Source organism: Excalfactoria chinensis, chromosome 5 (genome assembly GCF_039878825.1).
Source record: "Excalfactoria chinensis isolate bCotChi1 chromosome 5, bCotChi1.hap2, whole genome shotgun sequence".
Lineage (NCBI taxonomy): Eukaryota > Metazoa > Chordata > Aves > Galliformes > Phasianidae > Excalfactoria > Excalfactoria chinensis.
In genome coordinates this window covers 31,558,602-31,575,374 of record NC_092829.1, presented here as the reverse complement: position 1 = coordinate 31,575,374, position 16,773 = coordinate 31,558,602, and the positions used below count along the sequence as shown (strand labels likewise).

The window sequence follows — 16,773 nt, the reverse complement described above, 5'->3', positions numbered from 1 at the left end:
TATTATTATTATTAAAGAGGGAAGATAACTTCCACATTCTTTGATTACTTTGGGAGAGAAAAAGGGAAGCTAGAATTCTGTTCAGAACCTCTGTGTTAAAAATCAAGAAAGCAGAGAAGTTATTTTATTTGAACTTATTGTTGACAGAATAGAAGGGAGGTATGCCGTCCAGAGGAATCGGGATGCGCTTGAAAAGGTGCTGCACTTGGGTTGAGACAGTCGCAGATATGAATGTTAGACTGGGAGAAGGACTCACTGAGACTGGCTCTGCAGTGAAGGACTTCAGGGTCCTGATGGACAAAAAGATTGCAGCCAGAAGGCCAACTGTATCCTGGGCTCAATAGAGGGGGTGGCCAGCAGGGAGAGGGAAGGGATTGTCCTCTTCTGTTCTGCCCTTATGAGACCCCTTCAGTAGTACTGTGTCCAAGTCTGAGGCCCCCAGTACAGGAAGGATGTGGAGCAGTTGGAGCAAGTCCAGAGGAGGGCCATAAAGATGATAAGAGGGCTGGAGCAGCTCTCATATGATGAAAGGTTAAGGAACTGGTATTGTTTAGCCTGGGGAAGAGAAGGCTTCAGGGAGACCTCATTGTTGTTTTCCAGTACTTGGAAGAAGCTTACAAGCAGAAGGGGGAACCAACTTTTTACATGGTATGATAGTGATAGGATAAGGGAGAATGGTTTTAATCTAAAAGAGGGGAGATTTAGGTTAGATGTTAGGCAGAAATTTTGTTACTCAGAGGGTGGTGAGGCACTGGCACAGACTGCCTAGAGATATTACAGACACCCCATTTCTGGAGGCCAGGTTGGATGGGTCCCTAGGTAGCCTGATCTGGTGGATAGAAGCTCTGCCCATGGAACTGTATGATCTTTAAGGTCCTCTCCAACCTAAGCCATTCTATGGTCATGTGATTATTTTAAATGTTTAAATTCAGTCAATTTGTTTAGCTCTTTAGGTTTTGTCTACAGAGCAACGTTACTATGTAATGTACTATAGAATTAATATACGGTACCTATTTTATAGGAGGACTCCTGTGAGTAATGTTACTGTATTTTAATAAGAAATTTATTCAGCTTTGCATGATATACTTTGAAATTCACTTGATTAGGCCAGGATGAAGAAACATATTTCAGTGTAAAAGCATTCCAAAGTTATTTGGAAATACTGGCTTCATTTTCAGACTCCTATCTTCACTTGAATCAGCTTTCAGGTAGTGAAACCATCGTCTGACCTGTGCAGATCTTCCTTAATGCATTTTTAAAAAGTATTTTAAAAAGCAGTATACTCCTTATTTGAGAGCAGATGTAGATAAAGACGGGGCCTTTGATGAAACAAGAAAGTGAGACCAAGTTGAAATGGCAAGAGGTACTGATTTAAGTACACCCCCCTATGAGAACACCTTAGCACAGGCAGTACTCCTCAAAGCTCCAGAAAGCTTTTGATCTGTTTTTGCAGTTTGTAATGTAAAAGAAAATCAGAGGAGTTTTGTGTAAGTTAGGACAAGACCATGGCTGTTTTTCAAAGCTTTACTTTAAAATGGTTTCTGATTCTCTGTGAGCATTTTTAGACAAAATCCTTGGCTACAGTGACACAATCAAAATGATTGAGCTAGCACACCTAGGTGAGTTACTTCTCATTAGCTGAGCCATCATGTGGCTTAAGCTAACACCTTCCACGTTGTGATTAATGTGTGAGAAAAGTGTATACCTAGTTAATTACAATGTCTCAAATGAAAAGTAGCAACACATTAGTCCCCAGTAATTTAATTGCTTTCACTTAGGCATCCATTCCCTTACTTATTTTGTGAGTAGTTTTATTGATTAAGAGGTGGAATTAGGGCTGAACTTCTGGTGTATGATATGCTTTTCATGAATATTGCACGTTATAGCTTTCCCTCTTTGCTTTCTTTCTTAATTCACTCATTTGAGAACAACAGTAAAATAGAACTTTAAACTTCTAGGACATGCACACACAAACTCACAAAACCAAGGAAAAAAAAAAAAACAAAACACCAAAAGAAAGCCAACATTTGAAAGTAAAAATTCTGCTTGCTTACTATCATCTGCAAGTCTCTTCATTCCCAAACCGTCTGTGATTTAACCTGGGGCTTAATTCACAGAACAGTACTGGTCAAGCTTGACTTAAGTTTCATTCCAGTTGTTACACCTGTTAGGATGAAAAAGCATCGGATAGGCTAGCATTGCCCGTACTGAATTATTTGGCTATGAAGATGCATTGTTTAAGATGACATTGATGTAACTTCAGAACTTCTAATCTGTATTGAGTGTTAAATCAATTATATGATTCTGCACCATGATAGTAGAATTCTTTCTTTATTATGGTGCTGGCGGACACCTTCAACGATTATTTCTATTTGTGGCCTCACCACAGAATTCTTGTGTGTTTTTTGAGGAAGCTAGTCAATCACTTTACTACCAGGCTTTCCAGCTGTAAAATCCAGCAGTGCTTCTTCACCATGAAGTTTAATTAGGGCCCAGTAAAAAGAATACTTCTGACTTCACTGAAGGTTAATACTGTGAGTTCTTAGTATCTGTAAAGCACTTTAAGGAATTCACACGAGAAGGGAGGTAATAAGGAACAAAAGAATCACTGGATGCTGGGCTTGCTGAGCTTGTGTTGCATACAACCACTCTGTAGATGCAGCAAAGTATAAAGAAATAATTACTTAACTTTTACAGAACGGGGTTGCTGTGGGGAAAAATAAATGTTAGGGAGATCTGCTATTTAAACAAAAAGAAAAAAAGAAAAAGAAAGAAAAAAAGAGTACAAGCAGCAACTTTATGACCATTTTGTTACAGCTCTTAAAATGAATCAATGTGCTAGGCTTCCACCTGGCTGCTGTTCTTTTTTGCTTATCTTGCATGCGTGTCTTAAATGCCTCTCTGCTAAACGGCAAAATACTAACCAAAGAGTGGGAGCTTATGTCTGTTCTTGGGAGAACTGAAGATCTTAACAGCACCATATCAGCGTAAAGCCCATTGTTTCTTAAATACATTAGGGACTTGGTGATTGTGTGGGAAGATAATGGCGTACGTGCAGTGTTAGGTTTTTTAATGATTTTTTTTTTTCCCTTATTTTCACCTTCCTTGCAGTCTTTCAGCTACCAATTTCCAAAAAAGCTCAGATAATCAACAGCTGGAAGTGAATGAATAAATAGATGCACCCAATCCAACAACCCATTGAACTCCGAGAAAAATTTAATTTTAAGTGTGTGTCTTGGAGTGCTACCAGAAGCCCTTTAAAATGTCATTGTTCTTTGGGGGAAGTTTGAATGCGGACAAAAAGACCATTAATAAAGGCTGTCAAAACATCTGTTAAAAATCTGCAAGTTACAAAATATGCATTAAAAAGATAATTAAATATAGATGGCACAGTTTAAAGGTCTTCATTTTTTTTCTGGTTTGTAGCAATCTATGCGGGGTAGGGTTAGGTCAGATATACCACTTGAATTTTTAAGTTAAAAAAGGAAAAACATAGACCATGCTGACCATTCCTCCCACTCCTCTGAACCTCTCCAAGCTCCTGGCTAGATAGGAATAAGAAGTTTTCTCTCTCTGGAGAGCAAAGGAGGAAAATGGCAGCTGTGAAGAAGGAAAAAAGCACTGATGTTCTGCTTAACCTGAGAATGCAAAATACATCTGCCAATATCTTCTTTCCAGGGGAACAGAATTCCCTTCTACTTAAGATCCACTGTGTGTTTGCTCCTTTATAGCTGTCCCTAGCTGGAAAATAAGAACCTCCCTCCTTTTTTTCTTGGCTGAAGTACAGCTTAGGCTTCCACCCTTGGTCAACTCTTTGCACCTGTGCTGGATGCTCACTTGGGCCGAACTTGCTGCCCTGCTCTCATTTCCTAGGCATGCACAGCCTACTGCAGGTAGTGTGACCCTGGGTCCGTCACTCAGAAGTGACTGCAACTATAAAGATTTATCAACATTTGAACTAACTTTGTGAATGAGAAGACTCTACAACTTTGAGATGTAATCTCTTCAAAAAGAAAGCTCAAGAAATAAAACCAGATAGGTTTCTGGGCTCCTGTGGTTTTGGAGTTTTGGGGAATGTGCTTTTCCTTTCTGAAATTGTACTTTGTGTGATTATGTTTATGGCTGCTGTCTGAAAAAACAGGCTTGGCTTACTGACAGCTCAGGTCTGATTCTGCATTAGGGATTGTTTATATACTTGTGTGTATTATGAATTCCCTGAACTGTTCAGGGATCTCTGGCAGCAGGTCCTGGTGAGGGACCAGACCAGCTGCATTGTAAAGGAAATGATGAAGTGCATTGCAAACAAAATAGCTAAAGCATACGGAGTACCTGAGATAGAGGTGATATACAGAATTGACTTTTTTGTTCTAACTGACAACGTTTTGTGTGGCAAACTCACCAATTTAACATCATATCAGTGTAAAGGGGGAAATGTCCAAACTGAATGCTCTTTAAGTAAATCTGATTTCTAACCTGACTGCAGCCCAGAAAGGACCAGATGGGGTCATCATTCCCAATAACTACTGTGACTTCTGCCTTGGAGGCTCCAATATGAACAAAAAAAGTGGCCGGCCTGAGGAACTTGTGTCGTGCTCAGACTGTGGGCGCTCTGGTAGGTGAATTCTTCTTGCAGCTTTCTTATATAAAAGTGTATTTGTATTTTGGTTTTTGCTCCTGAAGATTTTGAAGAAAGCCAGCACATTTGGGCGGGAATAGGATACAAGGTCTTACCTCTTATCTGTGTTTATGGAAAAGGATGATTGGGAAATTTTCTGTCCTGAAAACATTTTTGGATTCACAATTTTAATGAGATCTTATGAAATAATAAAATTTTAATGTATTTATTGACTTCTACAGACTTCGGTACATGTACTAGTTGTTCCTTAAACAGAAGGAGAAGACCCTAAAACAATATGAAAGAATGGGCTCTGTCTTAAATGCTGCAATTACAACTATAAATTACTTACAAGATCTATGAAAGTTGCATGACAAGCGTTTCCATTGATTACACATTTCATGCATTTTTTTTCATTTAAAAAAGAAAGAGGGAGGAAATTACAGGGTAGGGATGGGGGTAGCTGTCAAGAATTATCCTCTTACAAGATGACTATCATTAATTTTGTTTAAAGAAGTTTTTATTTCTCCATTTTCTTCCCTTCTCTCTTTTTAAATATAGGCAATTGTGTCTTTCTCATTCTGGATTGTCTTTATTTCTGGACTGTTGTTTTCTCCCTTCCTTTCTTTTTTTCTTTTTCTTTTTTATTTATTTATTTCTTTATTTATTTTACCCCAGCTGAACAGTTATTTATAGCTCACGTGAGAGATGTTGGAAATAGTAGAGGAAATGGAAGACCTTTAATAACTGCATATTCCAACTTAGGCCCAAATTTCCATTTGTGATATTTCTGGTCAGTGGTGATACTAGTGGTGATAAGAATTTCAAATGTAAATGCAGAAACAAAAGAGATCTTGAAACTCAGTATTGTTGCTACTTCTGTACCATGGTCACTGAAAGATGTTTGTTGTGTGATGGCTGAAGTGCAAAGTGAAGTGTTCTTGTACTGAACGAATGGCCTGCTCATACTCCCACTGATATTCATAGTAAGCCTTTAGTCAGATTCAGTAGGAGCAGGACTAGGCTCTCACTGGCAAATTGCCTTCTGCAGTTGTTGTGACCTCTGATGATGTTCTGAAGTGATACTGACTGGTTATCAGGGGACCAGTGGTGAACCTTTTGGTTTTCTCTAGAGGCATCCCAAAGAATGCTGCACAGACAGTAACATGGACCTTTTCGTGATATGTGTTTGCTTCTTAATACCTAAAGGGAAAAGCTCATGTGGTCTGTGGTGCCAACTTGGAAGATCATTCCCTTCCCCTTGTTTGCTGTAGTTCAATATAACTTATTTCAGCATTGTCCTGAGACTGCACAGTGAGACAGATCCATACTTTTTGCTACTTAAACATTGCTATGGTGATTATATCAGAATGAAACACAAATACATTAATTTTCTTGATGGCTTAGTGTGGTGGAACAAGTAGATCCGCATGTAACCTAAATTGTGCAAAATCAGTTCCATTAAATGCTATCCTTGTACAAATTCTGACCCACCCTGGGTCATTCAAAAGGGTCTGCAATGGTGTGACTGATGTGTGATGGAAGTGATTAAGGTACAACCACACACTAATCTGTAAACTAAAACAATGAAAACTCTTTGGTGGCCATCTTCCTCTTTCTTGATAATGGGGAATATTTTCATTATACTGAAAGAGAGGTCATGGAAATTATCTTGTTTCTTCCCTTCTCAAAGCCACTTAAATCACATATTTGTAAGGTGGTTCATCTACCAATTATTTTGTTAAATCCACTTTCGTTTTGTGAACAGGATTTAATTCTTCGTTTCTCAAGCAAAGTGGTTTACTTGACCATGCAGTTGTATGGCTGATTCCTGTAGCTGGAGTGGAGACCAAACAGTTGGTTACTTAATGTCATGTTGGTGCTTCCGAGTTAAAAAACAGCTGTCCCCTACAAACTGACATTCATTTTCTGGGGCACAAGAGACATCTTTCTCTCTGTCTTTCTTACAGAGAGATTCTGAAGGTTACTACTATTAATCTAATAACGTGTTTGATTGGGGTAGAAAATAAACCATAGTTTCACAGATTTCAGTATCTGACTTCTGTTTTCAAGAGTTCTTTTTGTTGTTATTGTTGTTACTGCTGTTGATGTTCTATGTGGAGAATTTCCTGTTCCATATTGAAAGTTGGATTAACATACTCTTGCACTTTTCAGTATTTCCTATGACAGATCCACTTCTCTTCTTAGTTGATTTAGTTGTTGAATATTGTTTATTGTTGAATATTGTTTATTGTGGGTGGTGCTGGTATTTTTGAAGGAGATGCCATGAAACCAGAACAGAAGTATTTATTTAGCTTACTTTTGCTTAGTCTTCAAAATGTATGTCTTTTTGTCTATAGAGGAGGCTCTTTGGGATCAGGTGAAGGACAGGGATAGAAGTCTCGAGGCTGATGAGATGTCTAATGGGTTACATTTCAATAGCGGTAAAATTGTAAAAGGTGATGCCAGTCCGAAGGACAGTCATTGTGCTTAGAGCTAATGGTGTCTAATTACTTATATGGGGCTAAATATCTCTTAAAATTGATCAAAGTAATCATGAGAAAATACTTTAATGTTTTTGAAGAGAGGAAAATATGATTAACCCTTTCGCTGCCATGGATATGGGCACCTGTGTTATTGGTAGATTTTTTTTTCTTTGAAAGAGAAACTGATACTTGTTTATTTTTTTTACCGTGGTTCTATCAAGGCATGTTGTTGAGGTACACGGGCACGTGCAAACACACACCAATAAGCTTGATAGTCTGTATTGTTTAATAGTAATGATACTTAAAAAAAATGATGATGATGATGCCTGTTGCTTAACCCATGTGCTGATATATTCATCATACATGTCAGCTCATTTGGGAAGAGAAGGCAGGAGGGACGAAGCAGCGCCAACACGCACTACGGAGGACTTGTTCGGTTCCACGTCAGAAAGCGACACCTCGACCTTTCATGGCTTTGACGAGGATGATGCAGAAGAGCCTCTCTCGAGCCGAGGAGGTGGCTGTGGTGGCAGCTCTCCCTCTGCAGACAAAAAGGGCGGCTGCTAAACTAACTAAAAAGACACAAACTCTGAGCAATTTGCTGTCCATTTTACTACTAGAATTGTTATTTTTTTCTTTTTTTTTAATTTTAGGTCCTTGGGTTTTTGTTTTTGTTATTGTTGATGTTGTTTTTGTTGTTTTTCCTGTGGGGTGTACACTGAAAGCACAAGCATTTAAAGTTCTTGACAACCATTTTGAAGAGACAGAAGGTTTTGATTTTCCTGTGTTTTTTGTTTTTGTTTTTACTTTTTCATTTTAATTTGTTCTTCTCCCACCTCTCCCCTTTCTCTTTCTCTCTGGAAACATAAAAGGTGGATTTAATATTTTTTTAAATAGCGAGCAGAGTTGATTTTCTTCTCTTTTAATATATATATTGGCAAACCACGTAAAATAGAGATGGGTTGGAGAATGTGAAAGCAAACCCAAATAGTTTTTTTTTAATTATTATTATTTATATAATCTATATATTATTAGAGAAAGTTACTTTTTAAATAAAATTACAAAACAAACAAAAAAAAAAAGCAAAAAAAAAAAAAAAAAAGCAATGGATGTCTACTTGATGATAGAACTGTTTTTAGAGAACCACTGTGGATGGACTTCATTGGAGGACAAGGAAACCCTTGGTGTGATGGCTTCTGTGTTTGAGATTTTGCACTTACTGTACCATGTGGAATTTGGCTCTTCTTGTACACCTGCTGCACCTGTATTTAGCAGCTCGAAGACACAAGCAGCTCCATTGAAGACCACGACCTTGGGGAACACGTTTCCATCTCTCCTTTGGACACTTTTACAATAGATCTCTTCCTACCTGCACCCCTTCATCTCTTCCTCACTTCGTTCTACTTTTATTATTACTATTTTTTTTTTTTTAATCTTCACTTTTCACTTCATGGATAGTATCTTCCAGGCATAGGGATGGAATGTAAATTGCAAGTCATAGACATCGAAGACAAAACAGATGGAGCAGGAGAATCATGGAAGAAATTATATGGAAAAATACCTCACCTATACTTTTCTGTCCGTTTTTTAAATTTTACTTCACAGCATTTTTTCTGTGTTGCCCAGATTTTTTCTCTCTGTAGTGTCTTGTGAGACACTTTGTTTGCTTTTCAATAGCTTCTCTTGAAATAAACCAAAGCAATACTCATTAAAGTTCCAAGGGCAATGGAGAAGAGAGTGACTCCCTTCCCAGCGACTATCCCAGAAAGGAGGAAACATGCAGCAGGATTTGAAAGGTATGTCCTAGCTGAAATATCTTTCAGTGTTTGTGAAATCTCTGTTCTCTGGATTTTCAAGAGACCCTTGACTGATCTTTGTTTTAGGAATAAATCAGAGATAACTTAGAAATTTATTTGGGCAGTGCCTAAGCCTTCAACTGTGTGTGTGCGTTTGATGCCAGAATAAAAATCTGAGCCTTGTAATGAGGACTTTGGATATATATTGTTCTAGTACATGAATGAAGCCTGTCCAGATGGATTCCATTTCTCTTGCTTCTTTTGATGGGTTATCACAGTACTATCTGTGAGAGCTCTTTCAGTCTTTAATTTTTTCTTTCCATAAACCTTAAAAGAAAGAAAGGCTCCACTCATGCTGCTTACAGAGGCCTCTCTCTTCTTTTTTTTTAATAGCTGACTTTAGGCATGACATAAGCCAGATTCTTCTGTTAGGAGTACGTGGATGTACCTGAATGTAAATCCAGAATTACGCTACTTATGTTTAGATTACATTAATAAACTGCCGTCAGAATTAGATGTGTTATGAAATGTTGCAAAATAGCTCCATGTGTTTCTAGTGTAGAAAGACAGAATTCAAGAGCCATGCTCTCTTGTGAGGAGGGAACTTTGTTTGAGCTTTTCCCATATTTACAGTCTTTTTGTGTTGCTCTTCTGTTCCTGCTGGTGTGTTATAATCATCCTAGTGTCAAATCAATGATATTTTGACTTAACATTGGCATTGAGAAGTATACTTTAATTGATTTAATTCATCCCAAAACTAGTCTTTTTTTTTTTTTCCCCTCAAAAACAAAAAAACTTAGATATAAATTTATAATATTTTGCCACTCTTCTGCATTCACTAAAGGCCCAAACTTCAGATGTTTTCCAGAGGTGAGGCACAGGCATATAGGCATCTGCTTTTCCAAAACCACAGAAAGTGATAGGATTTAGCTTGCACAAATGTATCATCCTATATGTATGTATAGGTAAATATATACCGGAAATATATGTGCATAGACATATGTATAGACAATACAGACAATATAATGAAGAGGAATGAAAATAAATATGGAAGACACTCCCTAATTATAGGCGCCAGTTCATGAGTCTGGTGTAGGCACGCTTGTTCCATACTGACTTTACTGTAAACAGTCATATCAGTGAAGTCCAGTGCATTTCTATGAAATGCAGGTTCGTAAAACTGAGAGCAGAATCTGTTCTGCAGGTACAGTTGTTCCCAGTTTGTAAGGAAATACCGTAAATGTGAAAAATCTTCTAGATTAAAAGAAATGAACTTCAAATTGATTCTTCTGTTTCTTCAGCCCTTCAATCTCTGCACTTGCATTTATGGTGTTAGGATTATATTCTCTTATTTTAAAATACAGCTTTTTCTTCTGCTGCTCTGTGATATGGCCATGTGAACAACAGGGAGCAGAAATATGCCAAATAGAAAGCCAAAGAGCAGCATGATTTCATGCATCCAATTTGCATTTACTTCTTTTGTCCAAGTCAGTTGTGGAAAAGCTTAGGTGAAGAGTTTTGTTCGTTCTTGCTACCTTTGGCTGCCTGACAGGTGCTTTACATAGCTGGAACCAGCCCCCTGTATGTGGCTGCTGCTTCAGTGATGGCAGTAGACTACAGCTAACTGCTGTAGTCACCCAGCTTGGTGCATGTCCTTGCAGCCCATGCTGAGCTCTGTACTGGCTAGTGTCCTAGTAGCACCTGAGCTAGCTAGATGAAAACTATCCAGGTATGTCATTCTGAAAACTCCAGTCACTTTATTAACTGCAAAATAAGCATACTCTAACTACAAATTTTTCCAAGTGGAGTCCTCACCATTGTCTTTTGTGAACCATGCCTAACACATTCTGGGCTTTTCTGGAACACAAACAATAATCAGATGCCCATAATTTATTAAATCTTGGTTTAGTTTCACAAATGCAGTTACTATAACAATGCATACAGTCTTAATCCTTTCGCAACCTAACCACCCATCTTTGTGACAACTGGGTAGTGCAGTGCCCTCAGAAAGAAGCCACAACTCACACAGTGCATAGAGACTGCCAGCTGACATTTATTATAGATGACTGCATATAAAAAACACCCATCGCTGTTATTTATACCATTAATGTGTGTACGAATGGTCACTAGTTTCAGCTAGTCCTGAGGAAGGAAAGAAGGTAAAATAAATTCTCGGTTATGGAGAATGGAGTAGTCTTTGAATTGCTCTGGGTGTCTTATTAGATAATCAACCTGAGGAAAAATCTACATCTCACTGTTGAGTTGAGCAGGCAGAGCTGTGTGCACTGGCCATAGGAAGATGTAGAGATGGAAGTTGAAAGTACACTTGTTTAAACTAGGTTACAAAGGAATGTTAATCTTTGAAGATTAGATGGAGTTTTAATATGGAAATGAAATATCATCAAGGTAGGCAGTGCTGGAATATAGACTTGGAACAGGAATAGAAGGTTGGTTTGCTCTTAAGTTAAGGATGAGAGTAAAACCGGAAGGCTGCTAGCGTGAGACCTTCCCAGATTGATGACAGAAAAATGACAGTGTTAATGAGACAGAATTTATATAGAAGAAAGTTTCATAAGTGCAGTGGAAAAGAAGAGAAAAAAATAAATAAATAAAGAGGAGCCTGACACCAGCATAGCCAGGTCAGAAATGAGGGAACTGCTCAGTGCCAATTGTATGTATCCTCAAAGACACAAGTCCCAAACCAAACTGGGAAGACATAAAAAGAGTTTTCAGTGTGAATTCTGGGTTGTATCTGAAAAGTAAAGTCATCTTTGAAATCAGAAAGAACCGTGATGCTCTGTATTCCCCAGTGATTTCAGCAGTTCAATGAAACCTGCTGTTCTGAGCTTTATAAGAAGGAGATCTTTGAAGGCACAGTCCTTCAACTAATCACAAGCCCTGCTCTTCCAGTCCTCCTCCAAAGACATCCTTATTAGAGGAGGGTTAGCGCAAGTCTATCCAGAGATTCTCCTGAAACATGTATGCTCCCACACAAATCATGTACCAAAATACAACTGTTCCAATATGAAATGTGAATAAAAGGATGTTTCATCTCAGGCCCTAAATTCAGACTTTTCTGTTTATTTAATCATGTTAGCTATCTTCTCAGGCCCCTTTCTACTACTAAAGAATCTTAGAAAAGCCACAGAATTTCCTGAGCCATCCTCTGCAAACTGATTCACAGATGGGAGAGAGTGGAAATAAGGAAGTGATGTGCTGCTCGAGCAGCTGAGTAGTGAGAACAAAGGCTAAATGGAGTGTGCGTTGATCTCTAACGTATTTCCTTCTTTGGCACTTAGAGGATGTGTAAGAAGGGGCAGATCTCGTATCTTGTATGAAAACACTTTAATTATTTAAACATGGTAGTATTTATTGAGAAAATTTTAAGAAAATACAGGGTCCTAAAATGACGTAAAATAAAGGGAGATGGTGAGGTGTGTAGCAGAGTAGGATGGAACTGAAATCTGTTTTACTTCACTTTGCATGTAGGTTGAATATGTATTTCTTGTATATGTAGTATGCTCAGAATAGTGATGCGTGTATGTGATAAGGTCATGAATGACAAGCCTGGGCTGCTGAAACACAGTCCAAACAGAACTTTGCCACTGGCTTCGGAAGAATCAGCACTGAGCTTTTTTAGCTATTGCTTTTATTGAATTAAACCTCCTTGCTAATACACTTAACTGTGGTATGGTGTAGACAAGCCCTGAGATGGCCATTTGTTTCAACAGAATGCGTTATTGGAATCCCATCCCCACATTGTTTTGCCTTTAAGCTTTTACATTAGTTATTCATTTGAAATCCAGTTTGCCATTTTACAGTCCTCAGCTCAGGCTCCTGATTGAAGCCAGAACATTGGTTTGCATGGAGCAACCAGAAATGCTCCCAGAGAATGGCTGAGTTCAGGCTGCATTCTCTCCTGGCTGCTTTGCCTTTCTTTGGTTAATTCTTTTAGTGATGTTTTTATATAGGTCCTAAAATTATGATTCGAATACCATCAAACTGTGGAACTTTCAAAACCTGGATCCTCATGCAATTTCCCTCTTTCACATGGCAAGCAGTTTTACTGAACCTACTCCTCGAGCAAACATTATATTGACCCTACTGGGAGTTGTCTTATTATATAATCAGCAAAATCTTCCCAGCGTGTTTTGTGCTGCAGCATATGTAGATGTTTCCAATAAACACTCATTTCTTTTTCTCCATTTATTTTTTCCTTTTTTTATTTAATATGGGTCTCTGTGAGTATATGTAAAGGATGAGGCGTATACATGTGTTCATGCTGGCATGGGGTTGTTTTGACAAACCCTTGCAGTGTAGGAATGTAGCCAGGATGAATTTTTGCTGATTGAGCCATTGCAATAAACTACCAACCTTTGTTCTGTTTGCCAGATATTTACCAGGGTTGAAAAAGCCCAACCTGTATAAATACCATAGGGTAATGGAGCTAGGTCTGAACCATTTTAGTGTTCCTGTCTGTATTTCCGCAAGTGTAAAGTTGCCAGCATCAGAGAATGCAAGTTATAGTAACATTTAAGGAGGGTGGGGGGGGGAGGGGAGGGGAAGGGGAAGCTAATGTTGCAGTTACAAGTTCTGATACCCCTGTTAAGAGGATGCAGGCAGTTTATATATTTGAATTGTTCTGTCACTGTCAGCTCCTACGATTTTGGATTTTCGTGTCATCCAGAGCTGGTATGAGGTGTGGGAAAGATGAGGGGAAGGCACTCCTGTTTGTGGAAATAAACAGATGTGCTTTTTAAGCTCAAGGAGTATACAACTTAGTGCATTTGTAGATGAAATGAAATGCAAAATTCAGTTTTTCACTTATTTTTTTCAAGTTATCATATTGCTGCTGCTCCTATCTGCATGGTTCAGACTTCTGAAAACATCTCTTGTGCTGTACTGCATACACTTGTGGCTCTGTACGACTAATTAGTAATATAGCGATGTAATCAGAGCGGGATTTCATAAACGAATATCTTAACCTCTAGAGAAGAGAGAACTGTATAAGCTGAATGAGAAAGGTGATTTAATTATGTTCACAGTAAGAAATATTGACAGCATTTGGTGCCTTTCTTTTGGATATACTCCTTCATATCCCTTTTGTTTGCTTTGTATTTACTTATGGCTCCCACCATCAGTTCAGACTGAATCTGTTGAGCTATATTTTCAAAGACCTAGAATGCAAACAGCGTTGAAAGGTTGACTTGTGCTTTTCTTTTTTTGCTTTATTCAGAACACTTGCTTTTGTTGTCTGTTTGAGTTTGTTTAGTTTTACTTTTTATTGCCTTTCCCTCCGCAGTCAGCCCTGCCCTCATGGACTCCGGCATCCTTCAAGCAAGACATTTCAGAAGAAGGCCGAGAGAAGCCAGGATGCTTTGATACTTCTGATACTTCTCCTTGCCCTGACCCTTCCGTCCCTGTGTTTCATCTGGCACAGGAGCCTGGACTGCAGGAAGCTGGCTGCCAACTGTTCAGAGAAATTCTGGGGATGCCCTAAGCCGGTGCAATACAAAGAATTTTTTTTTAAAGCCTTGATTTCACTTTCTTTTAAGCATGTGTATAAACCCAGGTCAAACTGGAATTGATCTACAGTAGAACTGACTGAAAAACAAACAAACTGAAAAAAAAAAAAAAAAAAGACTTAACTATTTTATTTATTTCAATATTTAAGAGAGAAAAGGAGTGCTGAAGTTGCACAGTATTTTTGTTTGAAATACGTTTTACTTCAAATTTTAAATGCAATTTTGTGAAGACGTGGAATTTTAGAAAAAGCACTTAATGTAAAAATAAAGACTGAATATTTACTTTAAGAAAAAAAAACAAAACTTTTTTAAATAATGAAAATAAAGATCAACTCTGCTCTCTCTCTTACTTTAAAGAAGCCATTCATACATGTGCTGGGTATCTTTGTTTTTTGCAAATTGGATGTGGTAAGTGCAGACCGTTCTGGTTTTTTGTTGTTTTTTTTTCTCCTGAATAATATAATCCTGTTAGATGCTTAAATCTTACTTTGCTTTAGTTGTGTTAGGCACAAATCTGAACAAAAACTGCTGAAAGAGCAAAGACCAGGCTCAGCGCCTGGATTTTTTTGTTACCAGATGTTGTGTCCAATTCAAGGGACTGTCTTCTCCCTGTAGGATTGATGTGTCTCTTCTGCACAGTAAAACAGGTTTTCATTTGAGCGACTCTGTGAAATACTTCTGCTAAAAGAGAGATTTAAAGAAAGGAAAGCAACTATTAGGTTGTTTTGTTTTGTTTCTTCTTGTTATATATATATTTTTTTCTTTTTCTTTTTTTTTTTTCCTTTCTTCTTTTTTTTTCTTTTTTTCTTTTTCTTTTTTTTCCTTTGGTAATTCCTCAGCTGATTGTGAGTGGGTTTTAAGGAAAGTATCTAACTGTTTGGATGCTCTTGGCATGGAGCTTCCTGCTGGAGTCAAGGATGATGCCCTGTGTAGAAACCTTGTGTATTTCTGCCCTTTTTCTATGAAGTAGTGGACTTTGAAAATATAGAGGTACACCCCCATGTCAGCAGTAAGCAACAGAGGATACTCAGCAGGAGAAGAATTTGAGTTCCCACAGCTGAAATCCTAAATTGTCCAGTGAGGGATGTTCGCAGCCTTCATTCTGGGTTGTTAGCCATCTTCTTAATGAAATGAGTTCTGCTTCGTACAAGCACTGGAAAATTATGTTGGCTGCCAAATCTGCTCACAGTGGATAGTTTGTTGTCATGTGTGATGCAGGCTAGCAAGGATGCGAGCCTTGTGTATTAGAAGGGCGTTGGACTTGGCTCTGAGATTAGCTGTCCTCTGTAGCTAGATGTATCTATTGGTATAGACCCAGTGTATAGATAATAAAGTGTTTTGTTAATGTGAATTATATTGGTTTTTTGAGTGAAAAGATTGTCTACAAAAATGCATCCTGAGCAGGTGAAGCTGCCAGAAGGCCTCATCCTGCATCTTGCACACCTAAACCTTAAACTCACCTCTTTGAGAGGTCTCCTTGTATCTGTCGCAGTGCTCCCTCCCCCTTCTCCTTCTCCCTTTGGATTAACACACAGGGCCAAAAATAGCCATATTAAATCTCTGGTAGACTTGAGTTCTCTCACTAAGTTGAATGGCAAAATTTAGGTCATAATCAGGCTGTTTACCAGGATGGGCTTGCTTTGTTCATTGTGCTTGCGCTGGTGAGCTGCCTCGAGAGAAAAAGAAGAAATCAGATTTTATTTAATCAAAATATAACAAAACGCACAACTGTAATGAAGATTTGCAAATTTAGGGTCTGTATTCAGTTTGTGTAATATTCCTTTCAAATAAAAGTTCTGCTTCCAATGCCCCTACTGTATATTCCTCTGTAAATATTACATAATCAAACCGATTCCACAGGGTCTTTTTTAGTGCAAGTAATCTTTTAAAAAGATGTTGTTGAATAACATACTTGTACATATACTTTTCTAAGCTCTCTGTTGTTTATAATACTCTCTTTGAAGCTTAAAATAAAACTTCCACCTCTATTGATTTTGTTTTTCTTTTCCATTTTGTAAATCATGGTTTTTGCTCCTGGATTTTGTTTTGTATCTCTTAATGAAGCTTGAAGTTAACCAAAACTTTTCTTCCTTTTTCTCTTTTACTTTCTTTTGACCCCATTCACCGGACTGCAGAAACTGGTCCCGTTGCTTGCTATAGTGAAGGTAGGCAGGATGCAGCTTTTGTGTAGGACTCATTTTAAGAGTATTTCCTGGGACTTGGTGGTGGTAGATGATCTTCCTAAGTGTGTTTGTGTTTTAATAACCTTTTCTATGAGATTGAAGTTGCAGTAAGGTAATCTAGAAAGAAAGGTAGAGTCTAAATGATGTTCTTTGTGTGGATTTTAGTGA

General features: G+C 38.1%; 1 protein-coding gene across 6 annotated transcripts in view; it reads left to right on the top strand.

The window, feature by feature from the left end:
• DPF3 (double PHD fingers 3) overlaps positions 1 to 16,773 on the top strand; it is a 166,817-nt gene that overhangs the window by 121,321 nt on the left and 28,723 nt on the right. For 4 of the 6 annotated variants that reach the window (XM_072337811.1, XM_072337809.1, XM_072337810.1 and 1 more), the window contains one exon: positions 4,484 to 4,612. In XM_072337811.1, the coding sequence (XP_072193912.1) occupies positions 4,484 to 4,612 (129 nt within the window). Of the gene's footprint in view, positions 1 to 4,483; positions 4,613 to 7,471; positions 8,898 to 14,199; positions 14,488 to 16,773 lie in introns of those variants that run through there. The other 2 variants (XR_011903702.1, XR_011903701.1) reach the window with 1 other exon arrangement.